At 38.6% G+C, this 19695-nt stretch overlaps 1 protein-coding gene across 2 annotated transcripts in view; it reads right to left on the bottom strand.

Moving 5' to 3' along the window:
- GPBP1L1 (GC-rich promoter binding protein 1 like 1) overlaps window positions 1-19695 on the bottom strand; it is a 35533-nt gene that overhangs the window by 4954 nt on the left and 10884 nt on the right. For both annotated transcript variants that reach the window (XM_069788853.1, XM_069788854.1), the window contains exons 2-8: window positions 13927-14818; window positions 12949-13063; window positions 11633-11762; window positions 10981-11264; window positions 7525-7597; window positions 6171-6364; window positions 1976-2116 (exon numbers count right to left, since the gene is read on the bottom strand). In XM_069788853.1, coding sequence (XP_069644954.1) covers window positions 1976-2116; window positions 6171-6364; window positions 7525-7597; window positions 10981-11264; window positions 11633-11762; window positions 12949-13008 — 882 coding nt within the window. In that variant the 5' untranslated portion in view covers window positions 13009-13063; window positions 13927-14818. The remainder of the gene's footprint in view (window positions 1-1975; window positions 2117-6170; window positions 6365-7524; window positions 7598-10980; window positions 11265-11632; window positions 11763-12948; window positions 13064-13926; window positions 14819-19695) is intronic.

Here is a 19695-nt window from a genome sequence, read left to right as displayed (position 1 = left end):
TTTAGCCCTTTGACTGAAACATCAAGGCATCTCTCGGTTGTGCATGTTGTGTTTTGGTTTTTTTTGGGTTTTTTTTTGTTTGTTTGTTTTTTTTGTTTTTTTGTTTTAAATGAGAGCACTATGCATCATCTCAGATTTGTTCAGGTGCCAGTCTAACAGGGATGGCTACTCTTACGGAAAAGTCATCCTGAATCATTTTAAGAGCTCAGACTGTATTTTAATTTGGTTACCTGAGACCGGCTTGTGGGTACACAGTACCAGTGCTAGTTGGCACCCTTTTAGTTTTCAACACACTGTGGTCTCTTATGAATAAAGGTGATATTTTCAACACTTCTGCAGGAGGGGCATTATCCTCATTTCAGAAAAAAAACAGGCAGAGATTACTTGTAGTAGGCCTGTGGAGGCAGGATTACAGTAGTATTTGCTGGCCATGGTCCTGTGTTTTCATACTGCAAGTCTCCAAGAGATCCAAAGAAAAATGTATTACAAGTATTCAATTTTAGCTGGGAGGAAATTTTAAGCTGTTTTTGTTTAGTTGACTGATGCTGGTAATACAAGAAGTATTCAAGGAAGTACTGCTTGTTCTGGGGAAAACCCAGCTGCCTACTCCTGCTGTCAGATTAGTACCTGACATCTTTGCTGACTAAAGTTTCATGCAAGACCTTCTTGGGGTGTGGGTGAAGGAGACGACTTGCGTTACTATTGTATGAGGTAAAGTGGATGCCCTTCTCAGTATCTACCTGGAGATGAAAGCCTATTTAAGTTTACATATTTATGCTGCAAAGGTGTCCATACCATGCTGTGCATTACACAAAAATGAAGGCTGTCAGTAGCACAAAGGACTTGGTCTAAGGACAGACAAAAGCAAGGTAAGGGAACAGAGTACAGTGGGAGATCTATTTGTCAAAGTGATAGGTGCATGTTTATTAACTATTGCTTTTAATGAGTGCTTTTACACCCAACAGTGGCTAAAGCAGAAAAGTACAGGCTGTTGCAAAGTAAAGCCTGCAAAGCAGAAAATCATAAAGATGACAAGGTCTTATTTTAGAAGCAAGATCTGTAAACGAACAAGGCAAATGCACAAGTAAAAAACCCCACTGTTACACTTGAAACACAAACACACTAATTTCAAATTTTGTGAGTATGTAATTTATCGCCTTCTGTTTTATTTTTGTTGTTTTTACATATGATCACAAACCTGCTGAATTTTGATTCCCAGGAGCAGAAGAGAAAAGTTATTCAGTGTCACTTTCGTATTAAGCTTTGTGGAATTTCAAGGTCCAAAGCAGCATTTTGTATACAAGCTATGAAGTGAAGCATAGGAGTGCTGGCCAAAACATGTTATGCCACAGTTACTGCTGAAATGTTAACAGACATATACCCCAAGGTTCTCTCCATACTTCAGGCCAAAACCAGAGGTAAGTCAGCTTCCACCTCAGCAGATGACCTCCTTCCAACACCAAAATTAAAAATAGACACTGTAGATGAAGACACATGTATACATGTTGAACTCCCTCAGCCCCCTCAGAGCTCGCTGCCTGTGCTGCTGTTCTGGAGAAAGAAAATGAGGCAGATCACCCTTCTTCCTCTTCTTTTTCCATACTGAAGAACAGCATGGGAATCAGTTTACTTATCTATTCACATCAGTTCTTGGTATCTGCACTCCGATAACACGAGGTCTATGCACGTCTAGTTATGCAACACTATTAAAAGCATTAGTACTTTTTTTTTTTATATTGGAGGGAAATTCTAATACATTCGGACAAATACCAATGGCTTTACATCCAGGTAAACCACATTTTTATTTCTTTTAGTGTATCAGAGATGTGACAGAACATGCTAAGAATGTTCAAGTGAGTCATTCTTCAAGGGTGCAAAGGCAGCTACCATGTACAGAGAGGACCTTATCATGTTTAAGCTATAGCAGGCGATAGTGATAGAAGTTCCCACCCTGTCCCCAAACCCAACCCCTTACCTCTTTGGGAGAGGTGAGGACTGAGCCACTCGCCAGTACCGCTGGTTTGGTTACAGACACTGGACTGGTAAAGGCAGAGTCACGGCTGGAGGAAAGCGAGCCTGGTTTATGTTCACTTCTGTTGGCTTTCCATGGACTTGGCTATATTGAAGAGAACACAAAATACTGGACAGTAAATGGCAAGGCACAAGAAGCGGTTGCTTGCAAGTAGTAAAACAAATAAATAAACATTATGTTGGCTGTTGTACGGATTTTTTTTTCCTCCCTCTCCAAGAACAGTGTTAACAAGTTTACCTCGACACCCATTATTTTTTCCCTGTCATCTTCTCTTTTCCCCAAACCACACACAATTCTGCTTCATGGGCAAAACCCTCCCGTAAAACACCATTAGAGCACAAAGCGAAAATACAGCATTGCTCTTCATTAACTGGAATCACCACTGAGTAACGCAATGCATCTTATAGCTACACACAGATGGGAAGTAAAAAATCCCAATTAAATTCACACTTCATATGGGAACACTGTATGCCACAAAGAAAAGGTTTGCATCACTTGACAGGAACTTCACCTGTGTGAGGAAGCAGCACATCAAGGAATATTTCTGTCCAGGCTGAGAATGCAAATTATTTACTTCCTAGGGCTCTGAAACTGTCCATCATTGCACTGATTTACCAACAACGACAACAAAACAAAAAAAAAAAAAAAAAGAGAAAAGAACAAAGAAAAAAAAAAGAAGAAAAAGCAGCCAGTTCATTAGAGTGCATGAGCAGTTGCTGTTTTGCTCTGGATACTCTCTGCAGTATCCCTTCAAATACACTGGCAATTTGGCTGAAAAACAAAGACTTCAAGATAAGTTTTTGTTACTTGGAATGTTATTCTTGAGCCTCCCTTATCAGCCAAGGGCAAACACTGTGAAGTGACAGTTTTTACAAAAAGGATCCTAACAAGAAACTTGTATCAAATAGCATGAGAAATACACCTATCAGAGCATTAAAACATACTGGTTCCTTCGACCCATTAGACTTCTGAAGCCAACTTCAAATCATCAGCAAAATAACTCACACACAAGTGGGATACAATTAAATCTGAGATGCAACAGATCTTGTATTCTGTAAGCAATGAGAGCAGAAGCCATTATTTCAGTACGTTCTCACTCTCCACTGGGTTATTTTATTCATTTAAAAATAAATAAATAGTAGGGAAGGCCACCAGCATTACTCTTCTACTCCAACTTAAAAACAAGAGCAGTCCACATTACTGAATGGATTAATCGGCATTCACAGCACACATTCCAAACATTCCCTTCAAATCCAGAAAACATCCCTATCTGCACAATATTGCCCGGTGCTAAAATTAGGCTGTAGAATTACTACAACAAAAAGTTTCTCTCCGCAGATCTGGTGGTTGCACGACTGTTCAGATACTCAGTTCTTAGCTGCTGATTGCTGTTCTCTCAGCTTCCACAAAGGGGCAGCTTAGACAAATTCAAAGACAGACCCCTATTGCTTTCTTAGGGAGGCCACTAGATTCAAGCACAACAACTAGAGATCAATATCAAAAAGGAATCGTTTGCAGATTATGACCTTCATGAATTGCTTGACTGTGAACAATTAGCCATCTCAATTAGCCAAGAAAGAACGTGTTTGTTTCACTGCCACCAGTTCTCTTCCTTTCAACACTACTTGGTACAACTTAACAAAAACATTTTTCATTCAGTTTGCCTGTGACAGCTTTCCAATACTGCTGACTTTGTCAAAAGGAATGTTTTGACCCCTCTACTACTTTATGCACTGCAATTTCTGTACAACTTTCTAGAAGTCTTCAGAATAATGCATCCTACCATAGCTGCTTTATGCCTGTACCTTTAAAAAAAGGCATCATGCATGCAGTTTTTCTGGCTAAGGATATGCTGATACCCCACCTTTTAGCTTTGCTAATGGTCACCACTCATTAACAAAAGCACTGTTGATGACACCAGCAGACAATTCTTCCCTATTGCAATCCCCACAGCTGAGGAGCACCACACTCCCCCAACAATCACAGCACCATGTCAATGCATACACACTTAAAAATTAGTATCTAAATCACTAAGTACATATTTATATGCTGCTTAACATGACTGATCTCTTGGGCTACATAACAAAAGTCAATACCTTCTCCACTGGCCAAATAGCATTTCATATGTTATCAATACTGTAATGCTTCAGGTATGAATCCAGGTGTAATCCAGGCCTACCAACTGGTTCAGTACAGTAACTACTTCATTAAAAGGAACTTAGGCAGCTACCACTACATATTGCCATAATATCTGATTTAAATATACATACACAATCTGGAATGCAAATGAGAGCTAAGTAACATGTAAACCAAGCTAGCAAAAAAAGCCCTACCACTATTTTTGATGTAAGCTGAACTTTCATACCACAGTCACAAGGCTCTCTCAGAAAAACAGATCATATTTTTCAAATTACCTATAAGATTTAAAGGGTTAACTCCAACTGTGAGCACTGGTTAATGTAATTTTTGTTTCATCTGAAGAATCAAAACTTAGAGTCTAATTTCAGAACACAGTTAGGAAAAGGTTCAAGAGCAGCTCTTCTAGATGGAATTAATGAAAAAACCTCTGACCATGGGCTTTAGAAGTAGTAAAAACAAATGCAATGGTGACTGCACAGCAAGGAATAATAGCTAAACAGATTTTTACGTCCAAATTCTACAATTTCAAGCAACAAGTATACTATGACCAGCAGTAACAACAGACATCTACATAGCTTTCAGAAGTGCATTTCAGTCTCTCAGTCTCTACACTTGGTACAGCACCAACTTTCAGATCTTGCAAGTTACCTTTGCACACAACAGCAGCTAAGACAGAAAAGCTGTATGCATTCCTGCTCACTAAAATTCTGTTTACTTTGAAGCAATCAAAGAAACAATCTAACAGTCTGGACAGAAAACATGTCCTTGGCTTTTTGTTTCAAAGACCACTCAAAACATGCAGACTAACACCAGGTAAGACTGTATATACACATATATCAATCAAGCTGTACAAGCAAAAATAAAAGCCACAAGAGGCTCCTTATCCATCAGAAGCTGCATTTTGTTTAACTATTCTAACCAAGTATGTATATGGATTGAAAACTGTATGTGACATAAACGCTATTAATAAAAGAGTTCTTCATAATGGGCCAATTTATCCCATCTCACCGAGAAGGAGATCAGTTGTCAAATTAAGGGTTTATACAAGATTATTCGATAATCATTTTAACCATTAGGATTTTTCCTGTAGCTGGCAGAACTTAGCCTGAATTAAGAGAAACTTATGAAATGGAAAGGAGCTCTAAACTTGCTTTCTTGTAAAAAAAAGCTGTTAATCTTTCCTATTTTGCTTTTATCTTTGAAGTGTGTAAGCTAATCTACTCTAATCACAGGGAAGATTTTGTTTGAATGTCACAGCCAGCATTAGTAATTAATAAATTTTAGAACCTAAAGTATTTGGACACCTTTTTAAAGAACAACCTAGCTAATAATTTTCTTCAGCTTCTTAAATACTTTCACTATCAATCCTACAAAGTTTCTAGGGCATCTATATATGTAGATTTTCTGGAAAAGTGGGCAAGATGAAGCCTAGAACTAAGAAACAAAAGAACACCTTTTTTTTTTTTTTTGAACACTCCTATATTTCTTTCAGTAAAAGAATTATAGCACAAAACACATTACTTCTCCAGGTTGTCTTACGGCTCAACTAAATTAGAGCTAAACTGTAGGATGTTACAATCTAATCTGATCTCAGCCTCAATTGTGTTTTAAACACATCAAAGTATTGTAACCCCATAAAGATTTTTCAAGGTCATCACGTGAACGATTCAAGCACATTGTAGCACACATTCCACTTCTCTAGCATTGCTTGTTTTGTCTAATTAAGGTAAGGATTTGTCTAATGCATGAGAACACACCCACTCAAACAGACATTAGTATAGTCAGAAAAGAGGTTAGTTCCCTGTATGGACAAGACCAAACGGCATTTTAACAGGGAACAACAATTTTAGTAGTAAACAGACCTCTACTGTAAAGGCCACTAGCCCAGAAACCACTGCAATTCCAATTCCTACTGTTTGCTAGGGGGTTGATTCCCTTGTCAAGGGAGAGGGTTCTCCCTTGATCTGCAGTTCACTAACTTCACTGGAAACCCCTGTACCTTGGAAGGAGGAGCTGCAGGTTTAGGAACCAGATTTTTGTAGACACTTGGGACAATGGTGGTGGCTTTGTTGCCATTTGCCAGGTGAGAAACAGGTGATGTAAATGCAGCTGAGAAGGCGGCGGCAGGATCCTCTTTTGAAACCTTTTTGATGACCAGCATCTTGGTAGGTTGCTTGGCACTAGGGGGGTTTTCTGTAAAAATAAAACAAGAAAAATTCTGAAATACAAACATTCAGTTTCATAACAGCTTCAGTATACTGGTCCAGTTTCTCCCCTACAGATGCCACACATCTGATTTTGAGACTGCTGACAGCTGGGCCTTTGTTTCAGATTTGACCAAAGATCCTGGATAAGGATGTCAAAGTCCAATCTTTTTTCATTTAACCACAACAGCTTCCTCAATGCTGAAGGGAAAAACATACAGTGGCATCAGCTAACAGCCTTCCATCATACTTCAGGAATCAGAAAAGATACTAGCATTTTTTTGAGCAACCATGGATTAGCTTTGTTAATTCACTAACACAGCAACAATACTTTGCATTACCTATACCTCAAAACACACAGTGCTTTTACTAGCAAGCACAATTAATATTTCTTAGGCCAACTCAACACATTTGCAGGAGCAGAACAATTTAACAACAGTAACAGTATAAACAGCTAAAAGACCCATAAATGCTGATTGGCATTATTTTTGAGCAGAACAATAGCTACCTGACAAACATGCAAAAAGAATACAATCTGGTACTATAGCAAGAAGTGTTTTTGAGGTTTTTTTTTCTATTTGTACTATTTACAGTATCTAACCCAACTAATCTAGCTACATTTTAACTAGAGATTAACAAACCCGTATTTAGTTGCTAGAACTGGTACTTTGTTCCACCTTTTTTTTTTTTAAAAAAGGTATAGATTTGCATACCACATCAGAATTAAAAGCAAGGTTGTTTTGGGTTTAAAAAAGTAAAATAAATCTAAACTACAGAATTCTGACAGTTTTGCTGTATTTCTAATATGAAGATCACAAGTCAGGAACTAATGTCTACTTCACTCAAGTCTGCTCTGCCCTTCAAGTGATGTCTGCATGAAATTGTAACTGCAGGAAGACAGGAAGCAAACGCAGAACTACCAGCAGGTTTTTTTATGACAAGACAAGCACAGTTTCAAGTAGGCAAAAAGGCCAAGAAATTAGTGAAGATTGTGGGAGGAAAACAACAAAGGAGAGAAAGCTGCAAACTGTCTGCTTCACATGAGTCTTTAAAATCTCTTTGAGTGAAAAAAATAGCGTTTAAACATCAGTTACAACTTTCTGCCTCGGCATCAGCATTCCGTACAGTGATGTAACTACCTTTACCTACCCCATACTCCAGAAGGTGTCCCTAAAGGTTTGTTCTGGTTGTTGTGTCTTCCAGCTTCTGGATTCAAAGATGGCTGCAAAAAGACAATGCAAATGAGTATATCATTATACCACATGTAACAAAAAAAATTCAGCATTAACATAACATTATGCTTCTAGGAACCCAGAGTATAGGTAAATTTCTCTGAACAGCACCTGAGTTAGAGTGCTTTGTCACAAGACATCTAAAAATCAAGTTTGTATTCTCCTTGGCTTCTGCTATATTTCCAACAGAACTATCGGAGGGTTCAGGATAGGCCCTTCAGTCTTCTACTATATGATTAAGTAGATTCCATCAACCAATATACACATAAAACATTTAGGTATTGAATCAGCAGCTCAAATATAAAACAGAATCCACATCATCAGTAGCTGAAGTATCTAGTCTTATTTCCCTAATATTTTTATACAATAATTATACATTAACTAATTAAAAAAAACCACAAAAAAACAAACAAAAGCAATACTAGGCTCCTAACATAAAGGAATAATGAATATATATACATTTACAGACAAAGAAACTACAGGTAAATTTATGTTAGGCTTTAGAGTCCACTTTTCAGACAATACTGCATGTAAACTCAGTGCTCTCTGCAGACTTACCTTTGATTCAGTATCAGAATTCAACTTAGTGGAACAACCAAGGACATGTCCAAGCTCAAAGTGGCGTACAGAAAATCTAAGCATTCAATGACAAGTATTCCTGATTAGCTATTCCTCTTCCCCCATCCCAAATAACTTCAGTTCAAAATAAAGCCATCTTTTTCCTCTTTTTAATGAATTCTTCATATGTTAGTTACTATGGTGACAGCATAAGTCTCTAATAATGAGCTTCTGAAATAGCAGGCATTCCTGTTCTATAAGAGTTAGGAAAAAAAAGTCACATGATAGCAGAAATTCCTGCCTCAGACCCTAGAAATTCCTCTGCTTCAGTAATTCATTTTTTAGTTACAGGTTAGTTTTATAGCAGGGGTGCTCACACCACAGGAGACCTTGGAGACTAACAGCCTGTTTTGCAGACCTTTCAGGAAAAGTGCTGCCATTGTCAGCCACACAGGCCTAACAGCTACATACTTAAACACAGCATACATTAGTTCCACCACTATGGCAAAGACAATACAGGAGTTATTTAGCAAAGCTTGCTACTAGACAGTGTGTGGTTTTATAATCTTAAAAAAAAAAAACTGGGAAAGTAATTACAGATGAAACAGCCATGCAGTTGGGGAAAGGCACTCATCAAGGCACTGAAGAAGAGACTGAAGAAGTACATGGAAGAAAGATTTAGACCAAGATAGACTACAACAGTACACAGTCGCAATCATCAACAATAACATTCTACATTTCAACAGGCTTTTGACAGTCTAAAGAACAAGCTTATGAAATCCTGAATATTACAGTATTCTTGAGAAATCAGATTAACAGAAATCTACACACAAGCTTTATCACTGCTCTCCAGGTGTTAACCTGTGATGCAGGCTACCAGTCCCAGCAGAAGCAGCTGAACAACAGCACCAATCACTCCCCAAGCACTTCACTGAAAAAACCCAGCAGCTTAAATCAAACTGGCTCCTGTGGCAATGTAAGTGTAGACTCTAGATTTTGGCCTGAAGCAGCTGTGGGCATTAGTATATTTCACTCCAGCTCCTAAGTTCCTGAATAGAAGCAGTGCCATCAAACTGGCATGACAATTCCACCTGTAAACAGCCTTCCAGAGAAAAAAAGCTGAATAAGGGAGCAAACAGCTCAAGATGATACACACAGGTGTGCGCACTATCACCAGAAACTCTCCTTACTGGAGGCAGCAATGGCTTTAGCACTGAAGACAAAGTCAGAGGAATTGCATTAGGTGAAAGGACTGAGTTACCAGAACCTTACAGACAATATTGACCTCTGTCCTGGTTTCAGCTGGGATAGAGTTAATTGTCTTCCTAGTAGCTGGTATAGTGCTGTGTTTTGGGTTCAGTATGAGAAGAATATTGATAACACACTGCTGTTTTCAGTTGTTGCTAAGTCGTGTTTAGACTAAGTCAAGGATTCTTCAGCTTTTCATGCCCAGCCAGCAAGAAGGCTGGAGGGGCACAAGAAGTTGGGAGGGGACACAGCCAGGGCGGCTGACCCAAATTGGCCAAAGGGCTATTCCAGAAATACCCTGTGACGTCATGCCCAGTATATAAACTGAGGGGAGTGGGCCTGGGAGGAATCACCACTTGGGAACTAACTGGGCATTGGTCAGCAGGCAGTGAGCAATTGCACTGTGCATAACTTGTATATTCCAATCCTTTTATTATTGTCATTTTAATATTGTTATTATTATCATTATTAGTTTCTTCCTTTCTGTTCTATTAAACTGTTCTTATCTCAAACCATGAGTTTTACTTTTTTTTTTCTTCTCGATTCTCTCCCCCATCTCACTGGGTGGTAGGGGGAGTGAGTGAGCAGCTCTGTGGTGCTTAGCTGCTAGCTGGGGTTAAACCATGACAACCTCATTACACTGGTCAAGAAGAGCCTAGAGAGAGAGCAGAAAACAAGATGCGAAAAGCAAAATACATGGTCTGATAACAATAAAATCCTCATCAAGGGACAGAGGAAAAAAATTAAGTTGAAAAGAGAAAGCAGAAAATGTTCATGTATCTTAAAGCATTAGCACATGGTAAGGATGAGAGCCGTTAAGTCCAAGTACTATTTGGAAAAGCTTGGAAAACTAAAGATATTCCAGTAAAAATAGAGCCAGGATGTAAGAGACTATTGTACTGATAATACCACGTGAATCAGAATGCTGGATAAGAAGTTGATAAATTTGAGATACTGATGGCAGAAATGGCTCAAGAAACCCCGATCCCCAGATTAACAGAGAAATAGGAAAACATCTCTCATAACAAAATACTATTCCAGAAGATTGAAGACAGATGGTTGCAAAGGTCTGAGCACGTCATGAACAAGCTTGGGAAGGTTATCACAAACACCAACATGTATGAGAATGCAGGAGACAGGAACAGCAGGTAGACTGAAGATAAGCTGAATAGATATACTTAGGAGCAAAAAAAAAAAAAGGCTTTGTAAGCAAAGCCACAAAGTCAACACAACTACTCTTCCTGTGGCAGACAAAAAGTGTCGCCTTATGGTTTTTGCTCAAGATCTGGCTTGTGCGTTACAATGCTGTCTTCAGTTCACAATAACCGTTTGGCAAAATATAGTAATGTGCCAAACCCCATAATCCAACAGGTCGTCAAATCCTGAGGACTCTGGGTACCAATTAGCATCCCATCAGCACTAGAATAATTTTGTTAAATCTATTGTGATCTCGAACACGGAGTGGAATGCAACTCTAGATCCTCACCAGCTATCAGTGCTAATTAAAACGAGATCCAAAAAGCCAATTCTCACAGCTGCCACTTCTAGTGAGAAGCTACACACTTACAAAGTCTTCTTCCTCAAATTGCAACTGCTCTTTATCTTCCTTCTTTTCTTCCCTGGATTCAACAGGCAGCTTTTCTTGAAAGGCGGAACTTTTCCGAGAATGGAAGTTGCCATTCCAGTGGCGATGAACTCCAGTTCCTCCTCCACCACGCTGGTTCACACCATCATGGCCCCGTGAAGGACCATGCCAGCCAGGCTGACTGCCAGAAAGCCCAACATGAGCTCCTTTAGAAACACCAGAATCTACAGAGTCATGGCGGAGAAGGGACGGCTGATGCCAGCAGTCTAAACAAAAGGAGATAAACATGCAAATAAAAAAAGTCAACATGGTGTGCAGAATACTGGAAATATCAGGCTGTTTTTCTTGTTGTTACATCAGTGTTCACTAAGTAACTACTAGGCCAAACTTATTAAGCTACTGTGTGATTGTATCAGAAAAAAAACCAAGCTACACAATGCACATACAACTACCACAGAAATCCCTTAAGGCCTGAGCACGTGGCATGGGAGAAAAGAATAGCACGAGTTTCTTATAGGATGTTTTGAAAAGGTACAGTTTTGGAAAATGTTGTTTATATTCTGCAGAATTCTTCACTTTGTAGAATATTCCAAAATGTTTGATCTCAGGCTGCATTCTGACCCTTCCTACTCACCTCCCGCAGTTCGGAGGGGCCCATTATTGAAAAATCCATCAGAAGAGTTGTGTCTCCTACGGCTCACCCCAAAGCGGCCCTCTCCCCGTGGAAGATGCTCTCCATGTTTCTCAAAGGTAGCTGCAGGGGACTGCAAAAAATAAAAAGTGATATAATGAAGCATTCATTAGGGCACTCCAGGAGCCTGTCAGTCCAAGAGTGACATATTGTTAATTGAAAAAAAAAAACCAAACCCTAACCCCACATTCTTATACTAGTTTTCAGTACAGCACCCATATCCACATTGCTAAGCCAATGACCTCAACAATCACATGAACCTGATCAGAATGGCACATAAATCCGTGCATCTTACACAGAATCAGAGAGAACCTAGCATACTAATATTACCAGCAGTCTTTGCAAACACATACTTTCAGAAAAATTAATTTAAGAAATTCTATGATACACAGGTGCTCATTCATTCACTCCCTCCTAAGTCAGAAGAGCAGATAGCCATGGAGGGTCCAATCAGTCTGACTAACATTCAGAGATAAGTAAGTTAAAGCACTTTTGGACTGAAACAACTACGATGCTGTAGAAAACATTAATGCTTCTAGCATTAAGATTCTAAAGAATCTTTTACTCTTCACTTTCCCTCATTTACAAAAAAAATCAGGTTTGTTTTAAATGGATCAAATATCCTGAAATTACTTTTGTCTCCTCATATTTAAGCATGAAGGTGAAAGCTGTATTGTTTCTTGTTCATCAGTGTTGTCCATCATGATCTGGTTTGCTATTAAAATGCACAAGAAACACAAATTGTCAAAGGCCTAAAACAGACTTCTTGGGTCAACCTAAGCTTCTGGAATCAGTTTTAGAAAGATGACAACGGGCAAACTGCCCTCGTTTTAAGGTTGCCAAAAACTAATGAGTATTTCTGAGTTTGGAGTTAGAGCCCAAGGGCTTATTATCAACCTACTATGCAGCAAGAGTCAGATTATTTTCATAAATCAAACCCAAATTATATCCTGAATTGTAAGTGGCAGGTCAAGTCTTAACCCCCACAGAATTAGGCCCATTTCTTTAATTATTTTCTACTTGGGATCTCACTCAAGTCTCAACACAAAGACACTGAACTACTTCCACATCTGAATGCAAAGATTGTTCCTCCTCTGAAATAAAAGGGATACATTTGTTGAAACAAAGAAAAAAAATATTTTCACTTTAGTAAGCTTCCAAAAGCCTTCTTTAAAATTAAGTTTAACAAAACATGGGGCAATTTTCTGCTTTTTATTATTGTCATAGCTGTACAAGGTGGTGATCTGTATTAATGTTACCTTGGTCGACTGTGGCGTTGAGAAGTTAAGCCAGGCAGGAACAAAGTCATGCTGCGCCATTTAGGTCCAGTGTCTCCCTTCAATAAAATGAGGCATCAAACCTCATGGCCAGGATCTGTAAATGAAAAGAACATTCCCTGTCACCTCTTCCAAAGTGAAATAATAATACAATTTATTCCCAAAACTTGGCCTATAGGAATAAGGGGAAAGGTGCTGTAGTTTTTCATATTACACTTCAGCATTTTTTTCTTCCTGCTGACTTTGTTCCTCCGACCAAAACAGGTAAGAGCTTAAACATTCCCAGCTACTTCCTGTTTACAATTAACACACCCATGAAATTCATGATAGGATGGGCATGGAGGCAGGAAGACAACAGAACAAACAGCATATAAAAGCCATACGATGCACAGATGTGTAAAATCAAGACATGACAGAATTTGGGGTACATTCCTTCATTGCTCATTGCCTCAGTCTACAAAGGGGTGATCACTGGATGTTGTATTCCAGAGGCTGTAAATCAAGTATGACCAAACCAGTGATGATGTTAGAGACACTGAGAGCAGACCAGAGACCTGAAAGACAACCATATGCCAGCTCCTGCACCCCCAACTTAAAATTGTATCCAGATCCACCAACTTCCATACACCAGGGAACAACCTACGCTGAAACTGCTTTCACAGCTAAGAAACCAAATGGTTAGGAACAGAACACAAGCTGGTTGAAGGATCTTGATGGAAGTTCAACTGAAGACCAGCTGAGGTGTCTCAGTGAGGAATCTGAAACTGATTTGTTCTTTCCAACATGTCATAGCAATTTCCACTGCTCAAAATGATGAAAATTCTATTACTGCTCTGTATAACTGAATTCTGCCTTTTCACGAAGGGTTCTCCAGTTTACCATTTTGCTTTATTTTTCAACTTTATCTATGAACAAGTCAACACTATATAAGCAAAGGAAAAAGTACATATGATCACTTACCCTGAGTTTGGCCTCTGTAGTCCAATGTTCTCAGTTTCTGTGCTTCACTGACCTTCGGGTTCCTTCTTTCTCCAGTATGCTGTAAGGCCAGCCTTGAGGCAATAGTGCGTCTCAAAGCTGAGCACGAGAGGCCGCACTTCGTGCCAACTGTGCCCTTCACCCCCTCAGCTGCTCATTTTAACCTCTCTTTGCACTCTCACTACAAAAAAAAAAACCTAAGAAGGTAATTTATATTTTTAAAAAGCCACGACCACGTTCACCTCATTAAATTTCCTCTGGTTGTGGTAGTACAGAAGTCAGCCTTTACATTACAAAAAGGTTTGTCAAGTCTGCATGACAACATTCAGAGCAACACCATGGTTAATACTGAACAGAAACACTCAAGTCTGCTGGATAATTCATGATCCGCAGCAGATCAACCTGAACACTCTGGAAAAAGGACAACGTTACATAAAAACGTTTGCCCCAAATGCTGAGATCTAAACAAGAAGCATCTGCCCAAGTGCTCTTAAAATATAAACTTCATTTTTATCACATACATCTGCTAAAAAAAGGTATAGTATTTTAAAAAATGAATGTTAGGATATACTCTGGTCTTCACGTAACTTGGTTAATGCTCCACAGAGCTAAACACTACTTGATATAAAGCTCAAAAGCAGGCACAAATGTTTATCTCCCCGTTTTTCACCATTTACATGCTGAAACATAGGTCACATGGACAAAAAAATGCCAGGTCCAAAAATAATCTCTTCTACTCTATTTTTTTGTAGACTGGGTGCTGCTTTTAAAGGGACACAAATTATTCCACAGCAGCTTCTTGTTCTACAGTGGAGAGTTCACTTCTGGGTCATAGTCCTCTTCCATCAAAGAGGTGAGACAGGAACTGTAGTCACTACAAAAAAACAAACAAAACCCCATCAATACAAGTGGCATAAACATGACAAAATATGACTAGAGAGAAGAACAGAAGGAGAAATTGAGCAGCTATAGTGCAAGTGCCAAAAGCTATTTGATCTCCAATCAAAACAAAACCTGAAATAGCCTAATTAAAAAAAAGGCCCCTGAAAAAGGCATTTTTGCTTTTAAATGATCACTTCCCAGATTTAGTTTACAAAAGGGCAATAGAAACAAGCTGAATCAGAATAAAGGGAAGAGTGGAGAAACTGCATGCAGCTGATGAAAGGGATTCCACACTTCATAGCAATTTAAAAACCTGCTGCTAAAATAGTAACGAGACTCTAGACTGCAGGTAGGCTTGACCATTCCACCTGCCTCATCTCCTCTATGTGCCCACATCATTCCTCACCTGCTCCAATATAGCCAGACTCCCCTCTCAAGAGACTCATGATAGTAATACCTCCAGCATTCCATTAACTCCTCCACAGAAAATACCAACAATAGCAATTGAGTTTTTCTGCTACAGCCTCTTTTTCCTTGAACCATCTTACCTAACCAGAAGCAAACAGATAGGTTTACTGCTCCTGAAACATCTGAAAAGTCTTATTACTGTTTTGATGTCATCAGCTGTTTCTCAGGATCCCTTTACACATGCCTTATTATGCCTTTGTATTTGACTTATCAGAGTTTGTTTTCCTTGTTTGGATATGGTTCCATTCTTTGATCAGTTTTGTTTTTCACTGCATTTGTTATACCATTCTTCACCTGAAGCATGTGGATTTTTTTTAAGATGGTTTTGATAGAGGCTCAAAATAAACACCCATAGGGAACAGTATGAGAATCACCACCTTTTTATCCTCTGGGTCATTCCCTTTAATAAATCCCCTCTTTTCCATATCATTTTTTCTTTCTGGAACTAGATGTTATTGTTTTGTAGGGGAGTTTGGAAAGAGGGAAACATTTTTGCACCTAAGCTGTGAGCCATGATCGCATTTCTGTAGGTAGAATAACAGCAAGCAGCCTCACAACCCCTACAAACTACCAGCCAAGATGAGGCAAAACCAGAGTGGACATGGCCATACACAATACTGACCTGGGAACTTTCTGAGCATCCCACCCCGTACCACAAGCTAGTAAGCGCCACACACTGCAAACAACAAAAGTGCTAACCTCTCAAGACCTGTTTTTTTATTAAAGGATAATTTTTCAGTGTGTATAGGGACATGCTGGAACATCTGCTACAGACAAATTGGTCTTCCCATCACGCTGAACTCGGCACAGGTACAGAAATCCTTTAGATGTGACCTTCGGAGGCTGCTACCAAAAGTTTGAGTAGTAAGTAGAAGATAAAACAGGAACAAAGTCAATGCAGTTGACTATATTTAAACAAGATTCATTACCTTCTGAATAAATATGCTTTTCAGAACAAACTGTATAGTAATTAAGCCATGTCTATTGACAGAAGTCATATAATTTAAGAAGTTGATTTAATGAACCTTGAGAATGATTCACAGCGATGTGAAAAATGGACCTAAACAGAGCAAAGCCCACAGAGAACTGCTGTCTGGATTTAAGGTTATCTAAATAAATGAACATCACAGAATTACAGTTTTGAAGTAGGAACTAGGTCTGAGTACACAACAAAAATAAAAACACCACAGAAGTACAATACCCAGGTTCCACTTCACAAAAAAGGTTCCCAGTACCTTTGGAAAAGGAAATGAAAAAGGAAAACACATCCACAGTTTGCAAAACTTGTGTTGCTGCAAGACATCTTTTTATACTTCAGCAGTCAAAACCAAGGTGAAACTCTTTGCAAAACTCCAACCACCAATTTAGAAAAGATCTTGCAGAAGATTCAGGTCTCCTAACCTGCTATTTTGATACCATTGTTAGTATCAGTGACCAGGGCAGTTCATTAAGAAGCAGTATCTAACATGCATGTAGACAGTCTCAGGCAACTCCTAGACATGACGTTTTGGACTGATATCCAAGTCTTGCAAACATCATGCTTGGACAGTTAGCATAAATTAGGCACTGCTGATCAGAAAACTTCACACTTGTTGAAGGAATGACCTCCACATCATCTCAAACCTTCTATCAAGTATTCTGATACTTTATTCTGAAACAATCTCACTTGTGTCACAGTTACTGGGAGGCTCTGTACTGAGGTTGCAGTAAATTAAAGCAAGATGCTTAAATTAATCTCCACCCACTTCTCTTCAGGTAGCATACAGAAGGCACACTTCAGATAGTAAATTCAAAGTCATATCTTGAGCCCTTCCAAAGTTGCGTTCCCTGGTACTCAGCAACGTACTGAATGCCACATACCAATACACTATATGCCAATACAGCTGTCTCTGTATTTCAATAGGCATATATACTGCTCTTCAGTCACCGCCTTCCTGGGCACAACTATCACAAAAAGGACAAGGAATGTGACATTAAAATGCAATACGTTTTGCTAAAGCAAAAAACTTGCTGTTGGATGAAATGTTGTAAATTATACTATTACTGAAACCCTTCAGTCTCCACGATTAGCCCACACACTAGGTTTTACAGCCTCCTCTCACACACACTGAATCCCGTCCAACATTACACCTTCAACCTATCTAAGACTAATTCCATAACCTACCATATTACTGACAACAGTAACATCACAAAATCATAATGGGCAAGACCCAAAGTCTCTCAAATACCTTCTCTGACAGCAACCTACAATAAATTCTTAAGAGAAAAAAGTGCAAGAACAAGAGCAAATAGCATCAGGGCTCCCAGGATACTTTCTCAGACTTTTACGCCAGAGTCTGTATTAGTTTATTACCAGCCAGTGCTTCTATGTAAATCTGTTGATTTTTTTTTTTTTAAGACACATTTATATATTTTTTGCCTCCCAAATGAGAGGGGGCACAGTTTACTTGTGATTTGTGCAAAAGTCAATTTATGGCTATAAAAATGTCAGCCTCAAGTCAGCTGGATGTTTTCTTGTGCTACCAAAGTGCCCAACCACATTCTATTCGGTTTTTCACGATACTCATGATTTTATACATGATATATGTACTCATCAAGTCATCCCTCCTCCAAGATAAGTCAGACTTCGTGGAAGCTTTCTGAACACCTTTAATAATCCTTACTTTTTACCATATCTTTTAGCTATAATGTCACCAAAACTGCATAAAGTGTTCAAGATTCAGGAGCATGACCAATTTATACAGTGGCAAAATTGTGCATTTTTTAACCTTCCTTCCTAATATTTAACATTGGGGTTTTTTTTTTTTGTTTTTTTTTTTTATTAGTATATGTAGAACTGAAATCACCTTTGCCAACTACTTAATAATCAATAGAGTGAAGGGTATCCTCAAAGTACAGGTGGGGTCTGTTTTTCTCTAGTCATCCACATGAACATGTGTGTGGAACAAACACTCATGCATTCCCTGAAGGCAAAGCTCCCAACTCTTCTCATATTGCCTTTACAGTTCAGTCGAACTGGTCTCTGCTTTACTATGGAAAACAGCAAGGACAAAGATCATTCCCAGTAGCCACTCCCAATTCCAGGAAAAAAAGCAAACAAAAGTGCTTGTCAATGCAAATTTAATTAATTCTCTCTCCCCTTTTAAATGAGTTCAAGCTTGAATTATTTCTGGAAATACAAATCAGAAAGAGAAAATAATAACAATAATATTACTGAGATGTTCTATAAAGCATACCTCCTTTCAGAACAACAAAATCTGTATTAATGAGCTTTGGTGAAGGAAAAAAGGTTGTCTGTCAACTACCCCAAAATATTCTTTCACTGATCAAAATGAAGAAGTCTTTGACAAGTAATATAAGTACACAAAAAATTAAACTCTGTAATAGCACTTGCGTTCCACTGGTTAACAATTCTAATTAACCTTTTTTAAAAAAATAATTTTTACATGTTGCATTAAAAATGTTTTAACTGTTATTTCATAACAACCTCTTTTCATAAGCTTTTGTTGTGACAAAAGTACTTTTTTCCCTTGGTAAGTGGTTAAGTTTCCTATTTAAATATCCTTCACCATGTCATTTAACATGCAAGTAGAAGAAGTGATATTTATCACTGACTCAAATAAACAAGTTAGAATTGTCAGATGCTCTTTTACATTACCAGATTTCATTGTGTATTTGTCTAAACAAATATTAAAAGATCGACATGAAAATGGAAGGAACATTCAAGCATATTCAATTTAAAGAGGCACAGACTACAGTAAAGAAGCATACATAGTCCAGGACAAAATCCCCATTCTCCAACACACCATTCATAGTGTTCCTGCTGTGTTACCGTTGAACATAGTTGCAGAGTTGTTTTAATCCTTCTGTTAACTTTCATTTCTACTCCTAACATAGACTTGATCCATCTCTAAATGAGAAAGTTTCTAAAGCTTTGATTCTCAAAGCTTTGCAGATGTACCTGACAGTAGGAACCAAGGACGTATTCAATATGTAAAGACCTATACTGATCAGAACATAAGAGTAGAGAAAAAAGCTAAATATAATCAAAGCCATTGAGCTATGAAATTACTCATTGGAAATGGATCAAGGTGTTTCAAAAGTACTAAGAAAGCACATTGATTAGCCTTATCAGCAGTGCATTTTTGCTATTACTTCCTCTTCCATCTCGTGCCTTGGCCTACAAAACTGTAAAAACCCAATGGGAAGCAAAGCCTGCCCTGAGTTACAAGATCACCTGCCATGCCGTGCCGTTCTTTCACGCAACCTCTCTGGGAATACCTGAAACCAGGGCTTCTAACCTTTGCTCACACTACGTACTGCAGTGCACATTTCTGAAATGGACACGTTTTACTGGATGCTTTTTCTGATTCATTGTACCCTGCAAACCTCCTCACATCC

This window comes from Haliaeetus albicilla, chromosome 8 (genome assembly GCF_947461875.1).
Source record: "Haliaeetus albicilla chromosome 8, bHalAlb1.1, whole genome shotgun sequence".
In the NCBI taxonomy this organism is placed as follows: domain Eukaryota; kingdom Metazoa; phylum Chordata; class Aves; order Accipitriformes; family Accipitridae; genus Haliaeetus; species Haliaeetus albicilla.
The sequence above is the reverse complement of the archived record's forward strand: the minus strand, read 5'-3'. Positions and strand labels throughout refer to the sequence as shown.